This window comes from Coregonus clupeaformis, unplaced genomic scaffold, assembly GCF_020615455.1.
Source record: "Coregonus clupeaformis isolate EN_2021a unplaced genomic scaffold, ASM2061545v1 scaf2078, whole genome shotgun sequence".
Lineage (NCBI taxonomy): Eukaryota > Metazoa > Chordata > Actinopteri > Salmoniformes > Salmonidae > Coregonus > Coregonus clupeaformis.
Window position 1 is genome coordinate 71,579 of NW_025535532.1, and position 21,761 is coordinate 93,339.

Genomic DNA, 21,761 nt, shown 5'->3' on the forward strand with positions numbered 1-21,761 from the left:
AAGTGTGAAATTTCACTTGCACATGATGTGTTCCAAAAACACGTTTCACATGTGAAATAATGTGGAATTTCAGTAAGGGGGACACCAGGAACCTGAGTTTCCTGCTACGCCACAAGGTCTGTGGCCATGATAGAAATCGGCCACAGATTTCTTGGCAAGAATACATTTCTGCACTGCTAAAAGTTGTACAGAATCAAGTCAATAATTGTGCGATTATCTGACAACACCAACAAAAAAGTAGCAGTGCTCAGGGACACTTGACATTAAGTGTGCATAAATGCTCTCAGGGGTTTGAACTTGAAAACTTTTGGTCTGGAGTGAATTAATGTCTCAGCAGTGCTTGGTAACTTACTTGTTACCTAGAACATATAACCACACACTCTCAAAAATAAGAGTATGGTTACGGTACTGATGTTGTTCCCTGATTTACAAAAATATCAAAGGTACCTTCAGAGTTACACATTATACTGGTCGGTACCTTTAAGGGTAAATGTGCGGATAATCTAGTATAATACAAAAAAAAAGAATTACCCAATATAAGGTACAATCATTCCTGCAGTTTAATATAATAATAAATAATATGCCATTTAGCAGACGCTTTTATCCAAAGCGACTTACAGTCATGTGCGCATACATTTTTACGTATGGGTGGTCCCGGGGATCGAACCCACTACCCTGGCGTTACAAGAGCCATGCTCTCCCAATTGAGCTACAGAGGACCACGGTTGAAATGTAGGTGGGGCAATGTGCTGTCGGGGGTTCATTAGCATATTTGGCGCCATATTTTGTATTTGTGCCAACCATCAGTGGAAATGTTGTACCAGTTTAAGTGGTTTATCTTTATGTTGATGCTGGTTGAGCACCTCTTTTGACACTGTCAGTTCTGCGTGGGAACGGCTAACAATCAAGAGCTGCACTGTTAAGAGGTTACTGTGCCTTTCCAGTAGCATAATGGCAACTGGTTCATAGAAAGTTTAATTATCAATAACTTACTGTCAACTAGCTGCAAGTGGGTTATTGTAAGATTCACAGTAACTTTCTGTAGCTAAATTTGTCACACTCACTGACCTGATGGTCTGGTAGGAAAGTGAGTATTACAACGACATGGTGACTAGCTAAAAATGAAATATTGTATGGCTCTTTGGCATCATATGCACTTATGTCAGCCTTTAACAAGACTGGAAAACGAACAGTGTAGAAGTTTAGAGTTTATGAACAGAATACAATAGACCACATTAACTGGGATGACATTCCCTCTCATGGGAGACCAAAAAGAGCTAGTTGAAAGCCATGCCTGCAATATTCTGACAGGCTGGCACTACTACAGTATGCTGCCAATCAGCAAGTGATGTGCATGTTGTCAACAGAAGGGTCAGTGAAGGCACAGTAGGTTATAGGCAGGATTGCTAATGGAAGCAAGTTGCCTATAGGTTTATGACAACATTTTGCCAGTAAGTTATTGTGAATCTTACAATAACTTACTGACAAATGGTTTTCAGTTAAGAAATGACAAATTTACAGCAAATTCTGGCAACAAGTTTCCATTAAGTTACTGGAAAATGCACACTAACCTCTTTACAGTGCAGCTCATTACCAACACATTCTCTTACAAAGTTTACAGAACAGAATGCCAAAGGAGGTGCTCAACTTGCATTGGCATAACCATCAAACGCTTAAACTTATACTGACGGTTGCCACAAATACACATATTTGCAAATGAGCCCCACAGTACATTGCCCCCATCTATCAAAGCACAGTGATGATCGTACCTTATATTCAAAATATTGGGTGAAAGAAAAGTCCCATTATACCTACAAGGTAGCTGAACTGTACCATGTGAAGTCATATGTGTACCTGTGAAGTTTACTTTGGAGTGTTTTGTACCCCAGGGAACAACACTGTACCCTACCATACCCTTATTCTTTGAGAGTGTGTTAATACATATTCCAAGCAATACGTATGGATGTGGTGTCACTGCAGAAACATTGATGCACTCAACCAAGAGGTTGCAAGTTCAAATCCCCTAAGCATTTAAGTATGCTCTATATCAAATATCCTTGAGCACTGCTAGTTTTACATTGATGTTACGTTGGTGGTGATAATTGGACAATTAATCACTTTATTCTGGGCAGGTGTTAGCAAAGTCCAGAAATGTATTCTTGCCAATAAGTCTGTGGCCATATCTCTTTCAGGCTCATAGAACTGGTGATGTAGCAGGACATGTAGCCGGGACATTTCAGGTTGCTAGAGACCAAGAGGTTATAAATTCAAATCCCAGTTAAAGTTTAGTCCCAAGTGTGGTCACAGTACAAAATTATACACCATGTTTTTACACTAATTGAAATCAGAATACAGCAGCATACTGTCATTTTATAGAAATAACACCAAGTTGTTCAATATACTTTAGGCAAAGTGCAACATATTTTTCGTATACAAAACTACCTTTACTTGTTGCTTCTGTGAACTGTCATTATCCTCCCTCCTCATGAGATGTGGGTTTTTGGTAATGGAATTTCAAGGCACCAAATAATGTTTCTTAACCTTACAGAAGGCAGGAAAATGTATCCCAAACTAAATATGTGTTAATATTAGTTGGCAGGGGTCTTCAACATTATTGTGTTATGTATTTCTAATACCTTTAAATACTTTTTCTGCTAGATGTTTTCTAAGACCCATTTTCCATCTGTTTGCTTATTCCAACATTTTAGTAAGGAAAATGGTTGGAAAATGTATATATGCCTTCATTTCTAAATAAATATTGACTCTCAGCTTTCATTTGACACCCAATTTGACATGCTACTATGAACTTCACATGTTGGTGCTTATGGGTCATTTTATGGAAATGTCCAGATCAATATACACTGAGTGTACAAAACATTATGAACACCTGCTCTTTCCATGACATAGACTGAACAGGTGAAAGCTATGATCCCTTATTGATGTCACATGTTAAATCCACTTCAAATCAGTGAAGGGGAGGAGACAGGTTAAAGAAGGATTTTTAAGCCTTGAGACAACTGAGACATGGCTTGTGTGTGTGTGCTATTTAGAGGATGAATGGGCAAGACAAAATATTTAAGTGCCTTTGAACAGGATATGATAGTAGGTGCCAGGCACACCGGTTTGTGTCAAGAACAGTGGAGACTGTGGAGGGGAGGACGGCTCTTAATAATGGCTGGAACGGAGCGAATGTAATGGCATCAAACCATGTGTTTGATGTATTTGATACCATGCCACCTATTCCACTCCAGCAATTACCACGAGCCTGTCCTCCCCAATTAAGGTACCACCAACCTCCTGTGGTCAAGAACTGGAACGCTGCTGGGTTTTTCCAGTTTCCTGTGTGTATCAATAATGGTCCACCAATCGGGTCCCCGATTTGACGCAACTCAATGTTAGGAAGGTGTTCCTAATCAAATCAAATCAATCAAATCAAATTGTATTTGTCACATACAGTGGGGGAAAAAAGTATTTAGTCAGCCACCAATTGTGCAAGTTCTCCCACTTAAAAAGATGAGAGAGGCCTGTAATTTTCATCATAGGTACACGTCAACTATGACAGACAAATTGAGGAGAAAAAATCCAGAAAATCACATTGTAGGATTTTTTATGAATTTATTTGCAAATTATGGTGGAAAATAAGTATTTGGTCACCTACAAACAAGCAATATTTCTGGCTCTCACAGACCTGTAACTTCTTCTTTAAGAGGCTCCTCTGTCCTCCACTCGTTACCTGTATTAATGGCACCTGTTTGAACTTGTTATCAGTATAAAAGACACCTGTCCACAACCTCAAACAGTCACACTCCAAACTCAACTATGGCCAAGACCAAAGAGCTGTCAAAGGACACCAGAAACAAAATTGTAGACCTGCACCAGGCTGGGAAGACTGAATCTGCAATAGGTAAGCAGCTTGGTTTGAAGAAATCAACTGTGGGAGCAATTATTAGGAAATGGAAGACATACAAGACCACTGATAATCTCCCTCGATCTGGGGCTCCACGCAAGATCTCACCCCGTGGGGTCAAAATGATCACAAGAACGGTGAGCAAAAATCCCAGAACCACATGGGGGGACCTAGTGAATGACCTGCAGAGAGCTGGGACCAAAGTAAAGTAACAAAGCCTACCATCAGTAACACACTACGCCGCCAGGGACTCAAACCCTGCAGTGCCAGACGTGTCCCCCTGCTTAAGCCAGTACATGTCCAGGCCCGTCTGAAGTTTGCTAGAGTGCATTTGGATGATCCAGAAGAGGATTGGGAGAATGTCATATGGTCAGATGAAACCAAAATATAACTTTTTGGTAAAAACTCAACTCGTCGTGTTTGGAGGACAAAGAATGCTGAGTTGCATCCAAAGAACACCATACCTACTGTGAAGCATGGGGGTGGAAACATCATGCTTTGGGGCTGTTTTTCTGCAAAGGGACCAGGACAACTGATCCGTGTAAAGCAAAGAATGAATGGGGCCATGTATCGTGAGATTTTCAGTGAAAACCTCCTTCCATCAGCAAGGGCATTGAAGATGAAACGTGGCTGGGTCTTTCAGCATGACAATGATCCCAAACACACCGCCCGGGCAACGAAGGAGTGGCTTCGTAAGAAGGGGGAGTTGAAAGTCCGTGTTGCCCAGCGACAGCCCCAAAACATCACTGCTCTAGAGGAGATCTGCATGGAGGAATGGGCCAAAATACCAGCAACAGTGTGTGAAAACCTTGTGAAGACTTACAGAAAACGTTTGACCTGTGTCATTGCCAACAAAGGGTATATAACAAAGTATTGAGAAACTTTTGTTATTGACCAAATACTTATTTTCCACCATAATTTGCAAATAAATTCATTAAAAATCCTACAATGTGATTTTCTGGATTTTTTTTCCTCATTTTGTCTGTCATAGTTGACGTGTACCTATGATGAAAATTACAGGCCTCTCTCATCTTTTTAAGTGGGAGAACTTGCACAATTGGTGGCTGACTAAATACTTTTTTTCCCCACTGTACACGTGTTTAGCAGATGTTATAGCGGGTGTAGCGAAATGCTTGTGCTTCTAGCTCCGACAGTGCAGTAATATCTAACAATTTAACAACATACACCCAATACACACAAAAAAGTAAGGAATGGGATTTAAGAATATATACATATATGGACAAGCAATGACAGAGCGGCATGGACTAAGATACAGAAGAATATTATAGAATAGAATGCAGTATATACATATGAGATGAGTAGTGCAAGATATGTAAACATTATTAAAGTGACTAGTGTTCCATTTCTTAAAGTGGCCAGTGATTTCAATAGGCAGCAGCAGCCTCTAATGTGCTAGTGATGGCTATTTAACAGTCTGATGGCCTTGAGATAGAAGCAGTTTTTCATTCTCTCGGTCCCAGCTTTGATGCACCTGTACTGACCTCGCCTTCTGGATGATAGCGGGGTGAACAGGCAGTGGCTCGGGTGGTTGATGTCCTTGATTATCTTTTTGGCCTTCCTGTGACATCGGGTGCTGTATGTGTCTTGGAGGGCGGGTAGTTTGCCCCCGGTAATGCGTTCGGCAGACCGCACCACCCTCTGGAGAGCCCTGCGGTTGTGGGCGGTGCAGTTGCCGTACCAGGCGGTGATACAGCCCGACAGGATGCTCTCAATTGTGCATCTGTAAAAGTTTGTGAGGGTTTTAGGTGATAAGCCAAATTTCTTCAGCCTCCTGAGGTTGAAGAGGCTATGTTGCGCCTTCTTCACCACACTGTCTGCGTGGGTGGACCATTTCAGTTGTCGGTGGTGTGTACGCCAAGGAACTTGAAGCTTTCCACCTTCTCCACTGCGGTCCCGTCGATGTGGATAGGGGGGTGCACTCTCTGCTGTTTCCTGAAGTCCATGATCATCTCCTTTGTTTTGTTGATGTTGAGTGACAGGTTATTTTCCTGGCACCACACTCCCAGAGCCCTCACCTCCTCCCTGTAGGCGGTCTCGTCATTGTTGGTAATCAAGCCTACTACTGTTGTGTCGTCTGCAAACTTGATGATTGAGTTGGAGGCGTGCTTGGCCACGCAGGCATGGGTGAACAGGGAGTACAGGAGGGGGCTGAGCACGCACCCTTGTGGGGCACCAGTGTTGAGGATCAGCAAAGTGGAGATGTTGTTTCCTACCTTCACCACCTGGGGGCGGCCCGTCAGGAAGTCCAGGACCCAGCTGCACAGGGCGGGGTTCAGACCCAGGGCCTCGAGCTTAATGATGAGCTTGGAGGGTACTATGGTGTTGAATGCTGGGATAGGGCAGTGTGCAGCGTGATGGTAATTGCATCGTCTGTGGATCTATTGGGGCGGTAAGCAAATCTAGGGTGACAGGTAAGGTAGAGGTGATATGATCCTTGTCTAGTCTCTCAAAGCACTTCATGATGACAGAGTGCTACAGGGCGATAGTCATTTAGTTCAGTTACCTTTGCTTTCTTGGGTACAGGAACAATGGTGGCCCTCTTGAAGCATGTGGGAACAGCAGACTGGGAAAGGGAGAGATTGAATATGTCCATGAACACACGAGCCAGCTGGTCTGCGCATGCTCTGAGGACGGGGCTAGGGATGCCGTCTGGGCCGGCAGCCTTGCGGGGGTTAACATGCTTAAATGTCTTAATCACTTCTGCCATGGAGAAGGAGAGGCCACAGTCCTTGGTAGTGGGCCTCGTCAGTGGCACTGTGTTATCCTCAAAGCGGGCGAAGAAGGTGTTTAGCTTGTCTGGAAGCGAGACGTCAGTGTCGGCGATGTGGCTGGTTTTCTTTTTGTAGTCCGTGATTGTCTGTAGACCCTGCCACATACGTCTCGTGTCTGAGCCGTTGAATTGCGACTCCACTTTGTCTCTATACTGATGTTTTGCCAGTTTAATTGCCTTGCGGAGTGAGTAGCTACACGGTTTGTATTCTTCCATATTCCCAGTCACCTTGCCATGGTTGAATGCGGTGGTTCGCGCTTTCAGATTTGCGCGAATGCTGCAGTCTATCCACGGTTTCTGGTTAGGGTAGGTTTTAATAGTCACAGTGGGCACAACATCACCTATACACTTCCTGATAAACTCAGTCACTGTTTCAGTCTATATGTCTAAATAATTTTCGGAAGCTACCCGGAACATATCCCAGTCCGCGTGATCAAAATATTCTTGAAGCGTGGATTCCGATTGGTCAGACTAGCGTTGAATAGTCCTTAGCACGGGTACTTCCTGTTTGAATTTCTGCCTATAGGAAGGGAGAAGCAAAATGGAGTCGTGGTCAGATTTGCCGAAAGGAGGGCGGGGGAGGGCCTTATAACCATCCCGGAAGTTTGAATAGCAATGGTCGAGGATTTTAGCAGCGCGAGTACAACAGTTGCTATGTTGATAGATCTTCGGCAGCCTAGTCCTCAAATTTGCTTTGTTAAAATCCCCGGCTACAATAAATGCAGCCTCAGGATGTGGTTTCCAGTTTGCATAAAGTCCAGTGAAGTTCTTTGAGGGCCGTCGTGGTATCGGCTTGAGGGGGGATATACACGGCCGCACGGCCGTGACTATAACCGAAGATATTAATATTAACACCTTCACTTTGCTGTAAAAATACAGTAACTTCAAAAACAAAAAAATACAGTAACGTCCCTGGAACAAACCGAGAACTAGTTTAATTTGAATGTCAATTATGCCTTTTAAAGCAAAAATATTTTCAATGACATTTGACACTTGGGTTTTCACATGCAAAAATGAAAATTGCATCGATGTTGTACATTTATAACATGAGAATGTTTCACATGTGCTCAAAGTTTAGATTCATGGTATCACATGTAAAAACTTTGCATCCCCATGTGTAACATTTATTTCACATGACATGTTGTCACGTGTAGTTTCATGTTATCACGTTGCTTCATATTGTCACGTTATCACATTAACTTCACATAAAATCACATGAGATCACATGTGAAATTCATGGGGGTTTTCCGTAAGGGATGCACTACATATTACATGTACCACTTATTGCCTGCACATTGTAAACATCAAATTACATAGTAAGCGGCACCAGTGCTTTGGACATTATAACTTAAATACATGTAATAAATAAAGATCTTTAGGGTTATATTTTGGAGTGTTATCAATTTTCCGTGAACTGGAGAATATTTACACAACTCGAAGGCTAGGGTGTGAAACTGAGGTTTGAGTTTCAGCTTTGATTTAGGCTACAGAAGAACAATCCATCAATCTCTCCCTGTTGTGTTACACTCAGACAGCTGAAGATAGGACAGTTTGGCCTTCAAACATTCTTGGTTATAACTACACAGTACAGATATGCCTTAATGAGGTATCGGTCTTCTTATACAGGTGAGCGATGATATGCATTTAGCCTTAATGTAGCTGTGAGCCAGTAACATGTATCAATCAAAACACCTACATGAACCACAACAGTGCATTTTCACATTGGCAAATCCCAAGTCTTCCAGACATGATTAGTAGATTACAGAGTGACTTCGTTGGAGCTCTCCTCCTTACCACAGATGAGTCTCTCTGATCTCAGCAATGACCTGACTGGCCTTCTGCAGAGCCTGTGGACACAAAATGAGATACACTTGACTATGAAGCTTGTTGTGGACATTGTTGTGTCTGAAGAATATAGTACTGAAGTGCTACCTTTAGATGTTGTTTTTTGATCGACTTCCTGTGGCAATGTTTGGATATGTCAATCCTCTCTGTTCATGGTTAAGGTACCAACCTCTAGCATGTTTGCAGCCTCCTTGCGTCTCTGGGCCATGTCCTCAGACTCAGTGAGCAGGTCGTTGAGGAGACCAGACTTATAGAGCTGACCCACCAGCTCACTCTGCAGACTGTCCTTCACATGGTTCACCAGGAAGTGCATCACTGCCTTGGGCACGCTACAGGACGGAGGAGAGCGAAATGGGTGGAGGGAGGGAGGGAGAAGAGGGAGAAATCTGAGCTGCTGGCATAATAGGAGCAAATACCTCCAGACTTCAACACTGCGCAGAAATACAAAGGGCGGCAGGTAGCGCTGTGCCAGTAACCGAAAGGTCGCTGGTTTGAATCCAGAGCCGGCAAGGTGGAAAATCTGCCGCTCTGCCCTAGAGCAAGGCAGTTAACCCCCAACAACAACTGCTCCCCGGGCACTGTGGATGTCGATTAAGGCAGCCCCCCACACCTCTATGATTCAGAGGTTGGGTTAAATGCGGAAGACACATTTCGGTTCAATGCATTCAGTTTTGCAACTGACTAGGTATCTCCCCCAAAGAGAGAGGGACAGGGTCAGAAAACACATGCACCTGTCTTGGATGTTTTTCCGGACAATGAGAAAGTAGGACTTGATGAGTCTCTCGATGACCTCACAGTCACGCTGCTCCCGAGAAGACAACTTCCTGGCAACGGGAACGGGCTGCGGGAGGAGCAACAGCATCAGCCAATCACTGAAGAGCAACACACAGCATTTTGAAATTGAATACCTGTATTATTCGCTCACCACATCCAGCAGGTTGACGGCAAGGCCCTTATGGGGGCTGGCGGGGCCAGAGCCGGGGGCCCCCTCGTCCCCTTTCTTCAGCATGCCTCTCCAGTTCCCTGTCCCCTCCTGGTCCCCCTGGGGCCCTGCTCCGGGAGCCTGAGGTTACACACAACACAAACAATCAGATGTATAGCCCTTTTACAGCAACTTGTGCCACAAGGTGCTTTACAGAACCACAATGCAAAACAATCTATTTCATTCATAGCCAAGCTCAAATGCACAGAGAGGGAGAAGGCAGAGAGGACATTGTTAAGAGAGGGCATGAGGGCTGGGGAGCAGACTGAGTACACAGAGCAGAGCACAGCAGGAAGCACGGAGCATGCCCACACCCATGCCCATGTCATGCCCCACCTTGGCACCCTCCGCGTCCAAAGAGGCAGGGGGCTCGGTAGGTATGGGAGGCTGGCCGACTGGACCCTTAACTACGGACTAGGAGGAAGAAAGGAGGAATGGAATGGAGAAGGGACTTGTGAAGTCAGGAGAGGTCAAAAATAAAAGACCAGGGACAATTGGTATTATATTGAGATTAAAGAGAGCTTGAGAGAGTGAGCTTGGGAGCCATTTGGTTTCGAGTATTATAGAGGCGAGTCAGAGTACGGTGGTTAGTTAGTTACCTTATCCCTGGGGACTGCAGTGGGCAGCTCTCTCATTCTGTTTCTCCTCGACTCCTAAAGGACACAGACAGCACAGAGGAAAGCTACATCACTATTCCAACACACAACGTCATCTGTAGCTCAGTTGATTCCCGGTACCACCCATATGGAAAATGTATGCATGCATGACTAAGTCGCTTTGGCTAAAAGCGTCTGCTAAATGAAACATATATTGTCATATTTTATTACATCACACAACTATTATACAGAATTCATGTCAATACAAAACTTAATGAGCTGTCACCTCTATGTTGTTGTTCATGACCCCACAGGCATCAGCAAAGTCAGGGTGTTTTGTGTTGATGTAGGCCAGCTCTATGGCCACCAGATTATGCACCTGGAATAGGAGAGTTGTATGCGATGTGATACAATAACCTGATGCAATTGGCATACAAATAATCCACGTGCAGATGAAACCGTTTGACGCTAAATGTACCATCTCATTGGTGATAGGCAGCCTTTTCCTGAGCAGAGAGGTGACCACTTCTACTATGGCATCATGGAGCTTTGGAAATCTTAACAGCTCCTATGGAAAACACACAGGTATCAGGTGTGTGTGTGTGTGTGTGTGTGTGTGTGTTTAACTAAACTTGTGTTAGTCCTCACAAGGTTAAATGCAATTTCTAGGGTTTAGGTTAGAATTAGTGTTAGGGTTAGAATTAGCTTTACATTTACGTCATTTAGCAGTTTAGGAGCTAGGATTAGGGTTAGGAGCTAGGATTAGGGTTAGGAGCTAGGTTTAGAGCTAGGGTTAAGGTTTTCGGATTAAGGGTTAGGGAAAATAGTATTTTGAATGGGATTGAATTGTGTGTCCCCACAAGGTTAGTTGTACAAGACTGTGCGTGTGTTTGTGTGTGTGTGTGTGTGTGTGTGTGTGTGTGCGCGCGCGGTGCCTACCTGTGTGCTGTAGTTGCTGCAGTGCTGGATGATCCTCTGCATCTCCTCGTGGACCAGCTCTACACAGCGCAGGCTGGGCTCCTCCAGACTCTTCACCTGCTTCTTCACCAGCAGCTCAAACGACACCTCAGGCACAAACAGAGACGGACGAGGGCCCTAGAGAGAGAAGGAAAGAGGGAGAAAGCGAGAGGGAAATTAAAGACAGATATGTACCGTGTGTGTTCAAAGTAGCATTAACAGAAAGACCCAGATGATTATTTCACCATTCCCCAGTTCGAAGGTATGCCCACTCTTTAGTCAATACTGTTGTTATAAAAAGAACCTTTCAGTACTTCTACTCACAGTGGCGTTCCTGATGGCAGTCAGGATGTCTATGGTGTTGAGTCCTCCTAGGGGATCCACTGACTCTAATGTTCGCCCAAAAGTCTCGTGAAATATGTAACAGATTCTGGCACCACCGCATCTGCAAAACAGAGGATAGATAAAGTTGACATGTTGTGACAAACATGATGTGCTACTATGAATCAAAGGAATAGTGCCAACATTCAAATCTCAATGCTACTCATCTCAAGCATTGCATAATACAGGTACTACTACATGAAGTGCATCTCTGGGTTTTCACAGGCATTTTGCCCACATATCGGCACCACCTTGTGGAAATGAGAGGGTACAACTACTCACAGCTCGGCCGTCTCAATGTACTTGGCCGTGCCCTTGATGGTGTGGCAGTACTCTGCAGCGAACTTGGTGATGAGCTGCAGCAGGGTGGCATTCTGGTCCTCCACGGGCTGGCCGTAGCTGCTCAACAGAGACTGGTACTGAGCCGCCAGCACGTTGATACGCGTCTTCAGCTCCGGTAGACAGTCTCTGATGTGGTGCATCAGTAACCTAGTAGGGACAGGAGGATTAGAATTAGAATTACAGAACATTGATTTGAATGGGACTTGAATGGGAATTCCAATCTAGTAGTTCTAATTATATGGGCACAGTATTAGATTCAGTAGGTTACTGTAATAGGAATATTTAAGATGAATAAAGTTAATGTTCAGTTAAGTGTGACATATTTACCTTTCTGTAATACATATGATTTCCAGTGTTCTGTTTGTGACACTCGGGTTGAAGGTCACTAGACTCGATGCAGTATGTTATGGATTAAACTCATATCTGTTGATAGTGATTGACGCCAGACTGGAAGTACAAGGACTGAGGACACATTGATTATTATTGTATTGTCTGTGAACGCTGTGTGATTCTGTAGCAGCTGAAAAAGTCACTGGCCTTTTGTTTTGACTTCATACAAGCATCTTGGCTGGTGTTTACAGAACAGTTGTCTGCTGATTAGGATACAAGGGCCTTCTCAGTGATGACCAGTTAGACATTTTCTCTGCTTCTGTGCTGTAGGGGTCTTGCTGATGCAACTTGTAATACATCGGATTGATTTTTGATTGACTTTATCTGTGACTGCTCTTCTCTTTTGTTCACCTTGAAATTCCTACTACAGAATTCCATTCTAGTAGTTGTAATTCTATGGGCACAATATCTGAGATCTCAAAATGTCATTAGATAAAGTAGGTTGCACTTTGTGATTTATAGGTTGTTTGGCTGACCACCATTTTGGCTGATCAGAGCTAAGAACCTTTACTGGCAAGTATTGTTAGAAGTCACTACTGTAGTTGCTACTACCATTCCTGATGTGCTTATGTAATACTTATACTAAACTGCACTATGGCGGGTAGAGTGTACATTTGTACACAAACAATAATATTCTCACCTGTTCAGAGTCCTGGCCAGATATTTGGTTCCATTTCTATTAGCGAGAGAGGGGTACTTCTTCTGCAGGAAAGCATGTTCATCTTGAATGGCATCGCTCACTGACTTCTTATTGTTGATGTCCAACTGACTCCTGCATGAAATAGATAGAAACATGTCAGCTTCACAATAACATAAGACAGATTTCAGCTGATGTTCATTTTATGTGAGGTAGAGTAGAGGCTTTTATTGTGATTGAGTGTAAAGCCAGACCTGTTGACCACTCCTATGAGGCCCCAGTTTGACAGGGATGACCCGGCCCATCAGGACATCCATAGCATCAGTACCAGCGTCCATCAAGTCCAGCTTGGTCACCACCGCCAGTGTCCTCCTGCCTGTACACAACAACAGACTAGAGAAATGTGTCTAACACAACATACTGTACGTACCATACACTTTTACCAGTCGCAGAGAGAGACAAGTGGCTGCCCAAATACTGTGGATGAAAATGAGCATTATAGCCCTTTTACATTGATGTGAAAACTGAAATGAGGGTCAAAGCAGAAAAACCCTGACATCCAAACTGTCACCATCAACTAAATAAGATTTCAAAAACTTAAACCCAGTACTGACCGTCGGGGTCGACCTCGCGGGCCACTTTGAGGGCCTCTGAGGTGGCCATGTCTGTGTTGGCAGCGGTCACAGCCAGGATGATGGAGTTGGGGTTGGAGATGTGCTTCAGGATCAGCTCTCTGATCTGCACCTCTATGTCTTTGGGCTGGTCGCCCACTGGGACCTGAAGGGGGGAAGCACAATACACAGAGGAGTGACTGAGGACTGAGTCTTTCTAGTGTATCAAGCTCCAGCCAAGGTTTTAGTTGCCCTGCATGTTTGCTAGGCTTCTAGGTTCTCCTATGCAGAGCAGACACTTTGTGTACAGTTAATCTCCATCTATAGTCACTGTTACCTTGGTGATGCCAGGGTAGATCCACCAGAGTGAGGTTCACCACATTAGGAGAGAAGATCTTCAGGTGAATAGGCTCATCACTGATCCCCTATAGGAAATACAAATGACAAACAATGACTAGCTTTTTTGAAATTGTTAGGGATGTATGATGTGAAGGAGACCAATTTATATAAGTGCTAAATAATTACACTGTGATTGTCTTACCTTGTTAGTACCTGAAATTCTTTCCGTTTCATTTTCGATTTCCTGCCTGATTTCACTGAAGTCTGTGTAGATCTGAAAACACCAGCTTTGTTCATGTATATTTTCTTCAAACAACAACACAGAAATATCATGAGTAGCAACACGTATCAATGTTTGAGATAAGTCATACCTTGTTTTTGGTGTGTAGAAATGTGCCCCATTCGTCTCCTTCCACGCCTGTGGAATATAATAACTCACGGTTTAGATATTTTCACCTACAAAATAAAGTAATGGAATATGGGAGAGGTATCAATAATATAATGTATGATTCCATGTAGCAGACACTTTTATCCAAAGCAACTTGCAGTCATGCATGCATACATTTTACATATGGGTGGCCACAGTGGGAATCGAACCCACAACTCTTGGCTTTGCAAGTACAATGCTCTACCAACTGAGCCATACAGGATCACAATCATAGAATTAGAATACTATATTAATATATTAATAGGATCTCTACAATCACAATAATCTAAGGAATAACCCTAGATAGACTACTTGTTCAGGTGTGGATGGTCTGTTCTACAGGTCCCTAATAACTGTCAAGGGAGGCAGGTATAGGAAAATGCAAAAAGCCAACAGACAAGACCTTCACATAGTTGAGTGTTTGTCCACATTGTGGGGTCTGCAGTCAAAGAGATAGAGAAAGAGAAAGTTTCAGCTCCTATTTTCAACAATGTGGTTATTGCAAAAACAAGGTTTAACATGATACAGTGGCAAGCGTGGGATCTTCTGATTCTCACGACTTGCTGAAGTATGAAATAGGCTGGTACAATTGGTGTGAAGGGGTGCAAAACGCTGAGTCAGAAACAACATGAGTGGCAGGTCAGAGACAATGACACAAAGTGGTCTGAAAATACCCAAAGAGCAGAATGGGGAACCACTCTCACACACACACACACACACACACGGTTAGTGGTCAGTGGGGTCACACATGGTGGCATTCCATCCCAGGTAGACCTACGTACCATTCTCATCTTTCATTTTCCTGCCAGCTCCAGGATCCACGTGGACGAGCTGTAGGATGAGTGGCCGGCGGGTCACTACACCTGTCCCACGGGGCAGCATGTCCTTGCCAACCAGGCTCTCCAACACAGAGCTCTTCCCACTGCTCTGGAGACAGGCATCACAGTATGTCACATCATGGAGTTGGGTTAACAGCTTTAACATAAGGACAGATCTGAGAACAGCGGTGTTACCAAATAATATGGCACATAAGGTGGTGGTGACCTGATTATTGGAGAACTGATAATGAAGATGATGATTATCTAAAAAATTGTCCTACAGTGATTAACAGAAAGCAGGCTTTGCCCGGGTCAAATGGAACATGCCAGCTCTCTACTAACACATGCACACCAATAATAGCCACACAACTGGCTCGTGCACAAGCAGATATAGAAATAGGTGTATTTTTAACTGCACCACGCTCACTCAAGTTAAATGGCTCATTCTCAGCAATCCTGATGTGTTGCTGAACATAATGAAAACCTCGAAAACAAAATAGCTGGATAGATAGCAATGCACGTAGCTAGCTAGCTATGTAGCTATCTTTCAGTGTCATGTGAAGTTAGCCTAACAGCATTGTTCTGTTTTGACAGCTACGAAGGGGGTGGGGTTTTACCTGGGTTCCAACGACTGCTATCTGCGGCAGCTGTATTATGTCTGCTCCCACCGTATTGAAGACATCTTGAAGCTTGTTTATAACGGGGATTAGAGCCTCCATGTTCAAGCGAAATTGACACCTTTGGGGATAAATGAATGGAACAGCTATCCACCAGCTCTGTTACAAAGTCATTCAATGTCCCATAGACACCATTGAAATAAATCATTCCCACCAGTCTGCGACTGCGTTGTGTATTGTTGGGACATCCAGATGCCAAACGCTCTCAAACGAAAATAGGACTACATTTCCCAGGATAAGGCCGCTGCTTTGACCAAAAGAAAATTTACATCTGTAGTTTTTCCATGGATGTGTTATTCGGATTAAGATCACTTTACTGGTCAATTGCACACAAAGTCCAACCGAAATGTGACTTCCTCTTTTAACCCAACCCCTCCAAAAGACACACTTAACACATACAGGTTTTGGAGAGGTGCGGGGGCTGCCACACTGGGCGCCAGGGGAGCTGTTGTGGGGGCTTAAGTGCACAACGGCAAGCAATGGCATCTAGGATTTGATACCAGCACCACTCCAGTTGCAAACTCACTTCGCCCCAGATTTTCACTTCGGACCCGGGACTCAAACTGGCAACCCTCCGGTTGATGGCTCGCCTCTCAAACCGCTAGGCTAAAATAGTAGCTACTTTATAGTTGCATTATTTGATAAAATGTCAGAGCATGAATAGAATACACACAGATTTAGAAGATACTACAGTAATCTAAATGCCTGGACATAGAGAATAGAATGTGATATAGAACATGACAGAATATAATATGATTGAAATTGTGGAAATACATTTTAGGCTGCAGGGATCTTACAGTTCATGTTTTTATTTCCAAACAAGTACCACTCCTCATCCTTTCAAAATTCAAAAAATAGATCATCCTAAGGATTAACAAAGTGCAGACAGCAGTCAATAACTGAACATTGGTTTCACACAAAATGACAATCAGGCAGCAAAGTCAAAGAAAGAGACAACAGAACAGAGAACAAAGGTGCCGACTGCAAATATTGCACATAATAAAATGGCAGAAGAGGCACACTTTGCAGAAAAAAAACCAAGAGGTAACAGTTGATAATGGTGTATAGCCATGTTAAATACACGTTTATAGCTAGGTCCTCTTCAACTTCACCATGAGATTCAACTCAAGTGCTCTATTCACAACTGGGAAAGGTTTAAGATGGGCCTTGGCGGAAGTGACAGCAACTTAACACACTGGGGGGAATGTGATAATAAGTCCACAATCAAATGCAACAGCTCTAAAATTACAAGGCATAAGCAATATAAATGTGCTATAACACTGACTTTATGTCATGATATTGGAAGAACTCTTTCTGAAAGAGAGAATTTCTTTGGTTCTGCATAGCCATTTTAATGCTCCAGAATGATAATAAAAGAAAGCATGATATAGAATGCTTGTTTTTTTTCTTCTCAACTCAATACAATTGCTACTCTCAAACAAAGATGGAAGACAAGAGAGAACCTGAGAAATTGGAGAGTCGGTGCTTGTCATAGCACGATGTAAACAAAGTAAATTGAAATCCGAATGGAGGCATCGTAACATGCAATGATATCCTTAAGTAAGAACCTAATACATAAGCCCAGCTGTGTCTGTAGTGTGAGGGGACCAAACAAAAAAGAGAATATCGTGGATAAAAGCGTCTGCTAAATGGCATATTATTATTATTATTATTTAATTATATCCTAAATGAGTGAAAGGTATTGCTTGAGAACAGTTTGTTTTACGGGCCATAGATAAACACATTTATAGCACACTTTTTTCATTTCCAAAACCACCCAAAATCATGTTCCACAAAGTGCTAAATGAACAGTAATTCCAAAATAACCACAATAGCTAAACCCATACCCAGTGAGTAGTGGGATGTGGGATGTGTTTCTGGTGATGATAAATCAAGAACAGTCTGTGTATGTGGTGACCATGTTCCCTCTGCGCTGTGTCACTGTCCTGCAGTGTTGTTTTGCTGAGCCCTGGAACCGGCTGTCCGCCCCGCCCGTGTATCCGTTAAATGAGAACATCTTCTCCATGTCCTCAAACACGTCGTCAAACAGTTCTCCACCAAAGGAGCCCTGAAAGTGTCTCTTGTGCCTGTTCTGGGCCTCCTGATGGGCCTGTTGGTGGTCCTGGAAGTGGCTGTCGAAGGCCCTCTTGTGATGGGCATGATGGGAGTGCTGGTTATGACCGAACAGGTCTGAGTCTCTAAACATGTCATCAAAGTTGAAGTTAAAGTTCTGGTGGAAGTGCTGTCCACTCCTCCCACCTCCTGTGCCTGGCTCACCGGGGGAGGGGCCATGTCCAAACTGGTCATATTCCCGTCTCCTCTTATCGTCTGATAACGTCTCGTACGCTGGCAAAGGAAAGGAAACATAAGTCTCTTGGTGTCCACAGACATCAGAAAAACAACAAATGCTTTAACATTAAAAATGTCATAACTGACTGTAATGGGAATATTAAGATCAATAAAGTTCATATTCAGTTTAGAGTGATTAACGCAATGTTAAGCATATTTATGCATTTTCCCTTTCTGTATTACATATGATTTCCAGTGTTCTGTTTGTGACACTCGGGTTGATGGTCACTAGAGTCGATGCTGAATGTTATGGATTAAACTCATCTGTTGATAGACTGGAGGTACAAGGACTGAGGACAAACTGATTATTATTGTATTGTCTGTGAACACTATGATTCTGTAGCAGCTGACAAAGTAACTGGCCTTTTGTTTTGACTTCCTACAAGCCTCTTGGCTGGTGTTACCAGTACATTTAGTGTTGCTGATTAGGCCTTCTCAGTGAAGGCCAGTTAGACATTATTCTTTGCTCCTGTGCAGGATATTGTTCTCCCTGTTTGCAAACTTGTAATTAAACCAGATATATTTTTTATTGATATTATCAACGACTGCTCTACTTGTTCACCTGAAAATGGCTATTACACTGACAATATTAAAAGATTGGAAAAACATCCACTACTTGTTGAAATGTTAACGATAGTATTAATACAATTAAAGGATGAATGATTAACACCCCATCCAATACATTGGATGTGGACTTGACGTATCGAGCCCTGATGTAACAGACAAGGGAGTGTCCATCTACCTAACACAGAAGTTGACAGGACTCACCCTCAGCTATTTCCCTGAACTTTGCCTCTGCGTCAGGACTCTTGTTTCGGTCAGGATGGTACTTCATGGCTAGCTTATGGAAGGCCTTCTTGATCTGGCGCTCTGAGGCATCTTTTGGCACACCTAGGATGTCATAGTAGTCCCTCTGTGCCAGTATGAAGTCAGTTATCATGAGAATACATACTGCTAACATTAAGACTGACTGTGCTGTGGCCATATTGGTGGTTAGCGCTTGCCTCCCTGCCCAGGAAAGAGAGCGGTTGACAGTTAGTTGACAGTTTGTGACTGACACAAGACAATTATAATGTAAAGTTGACAAAAGTGTAAGCATTTTTAACCTGTACTGTAGCAAGGAAGCAAAGCATGGCAAATCTGTAAAACTTGCTGTGTGACATAGGTTTAATTTTTATTTTTGAAATAAAAAACCCTTTAGCTAGGGACATGATCTACAAATGCATTTATTCTAGTGAATAGATGGTTGAATCAGCCACATAATGATCCAACCCTTTACAGTGAAAGTGGGTGGGGAGAAAAAGAGTCTCAGAACAATAAGCACATAAAGCCTGTGAAAACTACTTGAAACACATTTCTGCTCATTATGCTAATTATAAGCTAAAGAAAATCACAATAAAAGAGAGAATTTACCTTGAAAAGCACCTCCGGGCTCTTCTATCAGACGATAATGGCACAGCTGATCCGTAGGTGACGAACGATAGCGGGTTGCATTCCCGAGCTGTAACACCACGACTCGCAATCCTATTGGTTAATTTCTTCACCAACTGACTCGAAACACCACGATTGGCTGAAACTAGGGGCACGTGGATCTGTGTTGCATGCTTTCACTTCTGGTACACTCCAGTCCTGTTGGTGGCAGTAGGAAATGTGAAACCACAGCAGAAGACAACAAAAATAAAATCGATTGCTACACTGTAGCAGACTGGACTGTAAACAGATGATCTCAAGCTAGCGTCGGTGTTTATGTGAATAAAAAAGGTAAGTCCTTATCCGTTTGACCTCAATGTTGATTACATATTTGCATTTCCATATAGTGTTATTCAATGCCTAATGTATATTCAGTGAAAGAGAAGTATCGAGCGAGTGTATTCCAAATGCTTTACCTATTACCAGAGTGAGTCACTTGAGTTAAGTGCTGCACTGCTAGCCAGCAACAGAAGCAGACAGAAGACAGCTCCCAAGGCAATTTATTGCTAACCAATAGCTATATTCTTCCTATCTAGAATGAGTACACGTTTGCGGAAAAAGTAGGCAAGGAAATCTCAATCTTTTTTATTTTTTGCTGGTTTTATTGGCAGAATGTGATTCAGAGGGTCAAGTGTTTACACCAGATAAAGGTTTCAGGCCAGGTTCCAAGGTTTGTTGGCTGTAGGACTAGCAGTAAGGTCCCAAGATGAGAAGTAGCTTAATGATAACAAGCGTATGGTTTTCTTCTTTGGAAGAGGCTAACCAAGACCTTTGGTCACCTGTTTGTGGCTTTATATCCTTGACCTTTCACCTACATTTACTATGGTAAAAAATATCCACTTGGTCTCATAGGACGTTAAACCCCAGTTCCCTCTTTTCAGGCAAAGCTGTGTGTCTGACTTAGAGCTGTGTTTGCTGCTGTCCTGTGACCTAGGCTGTAGTGCTGGATAAATGTAGTGTGGTGCTGTTCCCTCTCTGAACCCCCTCCCTCTCCTGCTGCCTCTCCTGCCTCCTGCTGATGTTCCCTTGAAGACCTCCACCCCCTCCTATCCCTCCTGGTGACCCCTGTGATGTCGTCCCCGTGCTGTGGCTTCCTGGCGCAGTACACCCACCATCACCTGGTCGCCTTCCTCCTCACCTTCTTTAGGTAAACTCAGCTCCTGAACTCCCACCAGCCTTGTAGGGATCTGGTATAAGACGTTCTGAATGTTCAGAGATCTTATTCAAGTTCTCTTTGCCCTAAATGCTCTCTACACAAGCACTTATACCAGAGCATACATGCGCATTTGATACGCAGGCTCACTTGTGCTCATATAGGCCTACATCCTCCTTAAGTAAATACAGTACTAAGCCAACAAGTGCTAATGTCTGAACCGGAGCTACAGCACTCAGTCTTATACAGCGTTCCACTGTACTTAAAACATGTGACATCATTGCTTCTTGGTCAGACTGGTTGTTATCAGAGTAGGTGAAAGTTAACCTATTAGACAGTTGAGCAGTAAGAATCAGATTAATTGTGCCTGTGCTTCTCATATTCCCTCTCCTGACCTCCCCACTCTGAACCCTGACCTTTGACCCCTCTCAGCTGTGGCAAAAATGTTGTGGCTGTGCTTTCCAGGCTCTGTCATCAGGAAGTGATGTATAGCTTAGAGTTCTTATTACAGGTTATAATCTTGAGGATATATAGTAGTTGTAAACGGGTTGAGTACTGACCTGCACACCAGCTGCTTTAAACAAATAAACACAGCATTGGAAGGCCCTGGATGTTCCTGGTCCCTTGTTGTGGTAGGAATATAACAGGGCTTTATTAAGTCTCCCCTTCCTCTCTCTCCAGCTATGTCCTCCTGCACGCCTCAAGGAAGACCTTCAGTAATGTGAAAGTGAGCATCTCAGCCCAGTGGACTCCCTCTGTGCAGAATGCCAGCTCTCCTGCATTCTCACCCGGGGAGGTACGTACTCAGGAGGATGTGGATTCACTTCCTTGAATTATCCCCCCTTTTCACCTCCCCTAAATTATGGCCTCTGATATAGAGATATAATGACTAAATTCCTGGATGTCTGCTATTTTGCCTCAGTTTTCACAATTGTATTTGTTTAGTGACCTCTTCACGTGCAATCCTCAATATTTACTTTGTGTGTAGTGGATGAGGAAGTGTTATCACGTGTGGAGCTGCTGACGAGTGCTCTGCACATGATCATATGAAGTACAGCTAATACTAATGGTCAAATGGTTAAATAAATC

The 21,761-nt window shown here is 43.3% G+C and overlaps 2 protein-coding genes and 1 long non-coding RNA gene across 3 annotated transcripts; 1 reads left to right on the top strand and 2 right to left on the bottom strand.

The window, feature by feature from the left end:
* Positions 1 to 7,779: 7,779 nt before the first annotated feature.
* LOC121546242 (dynamin-1-like protein) lies at positions 7,780 to 15,899 on the bottom strand. The gene is given in 21 exon segments (XM_045219117.1): positions 7,780 to 8,545; positions 8,713 to 8,872; positions 9,275 to 9,384; positions 9,469 to 9,606; positions 9,862 to 9,939; positions 10,125 to 10,178; positions 10,408 to 10,500; positions 10,600 to 10,689; positions 11,061 to 11,216; positions 11,403 to 11,523; positions 11,742 to 11,948; positions 12,832 to 12,963; positions 13,083 to 13,105; positions 13,107 to 13,204; positions 13,443 to 13,605; positions 13,777 to 13,791; positions 13,793 to 13,864; positions 13,981 to 14,052; positions 14,150 to 14,196; positions 14,988 to 15,132; positions 15,641 to 15,899. Coding segments are annotated over 21 exon segments (2,133 nt in total). The 5' UTR covers positions 15,743 to 15,899; the 3' UTR covers positions 7,780 to 8,488.
* Positions 15,900 to 17,373: 1,474 nt separating this feature from the next.
* On the bottom strand, positions 17,374 to 19,544 carry LOC121546244 (dnaJ homolog subfamily B member 9-like). The gene is made up of 3 exons (XM_041857379.2): positions 19,463 to 19,544; positions 18,818 to 19,057; positions 17,374 to 18,046 (listed from the first exon to the last, which is right to left on the bottom strand). The coding sequence occupies exons 2-3, from the start codon at positions 19,032 to 19,034 to the stop codon at positions 17,592 to 17,594; spliced, it is 672 nt and encodes a 223-aa protein (XP_041713313.1). The 5' UTR covers positions 19,035 to 19,057; positions 19,463 to 19,544; the 3' UTR covers positions 17,374 to 17,591.
* Positions 19,545 to 19,678: 134 nt separating this feature from the next.
* LOC123488231 lies at positions 19,679 to 21,575 on the top strand. Its single transcript, XR_006659966.1, has 3 exons — positions 19,679 to 19,810; positions 20,552 to 20,666; positions 21,354 to 21,575. It is a non-coding gene; the product is annotated as an uncharacterized LOC123488231 (long non-coding RNA).
* The last annotated feature ends 186 nt before the right edge of the window (positions 21,576 to 21,761 follow it).

Bases quoted from the DNA above. Each gene is read 5' to 3' on its own strand.
- LOC121546244 (XM_041857379.2), bottom strand. From the start codon at position 19,034: ATGGCCACAGCACAGTCAGTCTTAATGTTAGCAGTATGTATTCTCATG. The intron at 18,047-18,817 runs GTGAGTCCTGTC...TTCCTTTGCCAG, and splicing joins GTTCAGGGAAATAGCTGAGG to CGTACGAGACGTTATCAGAC.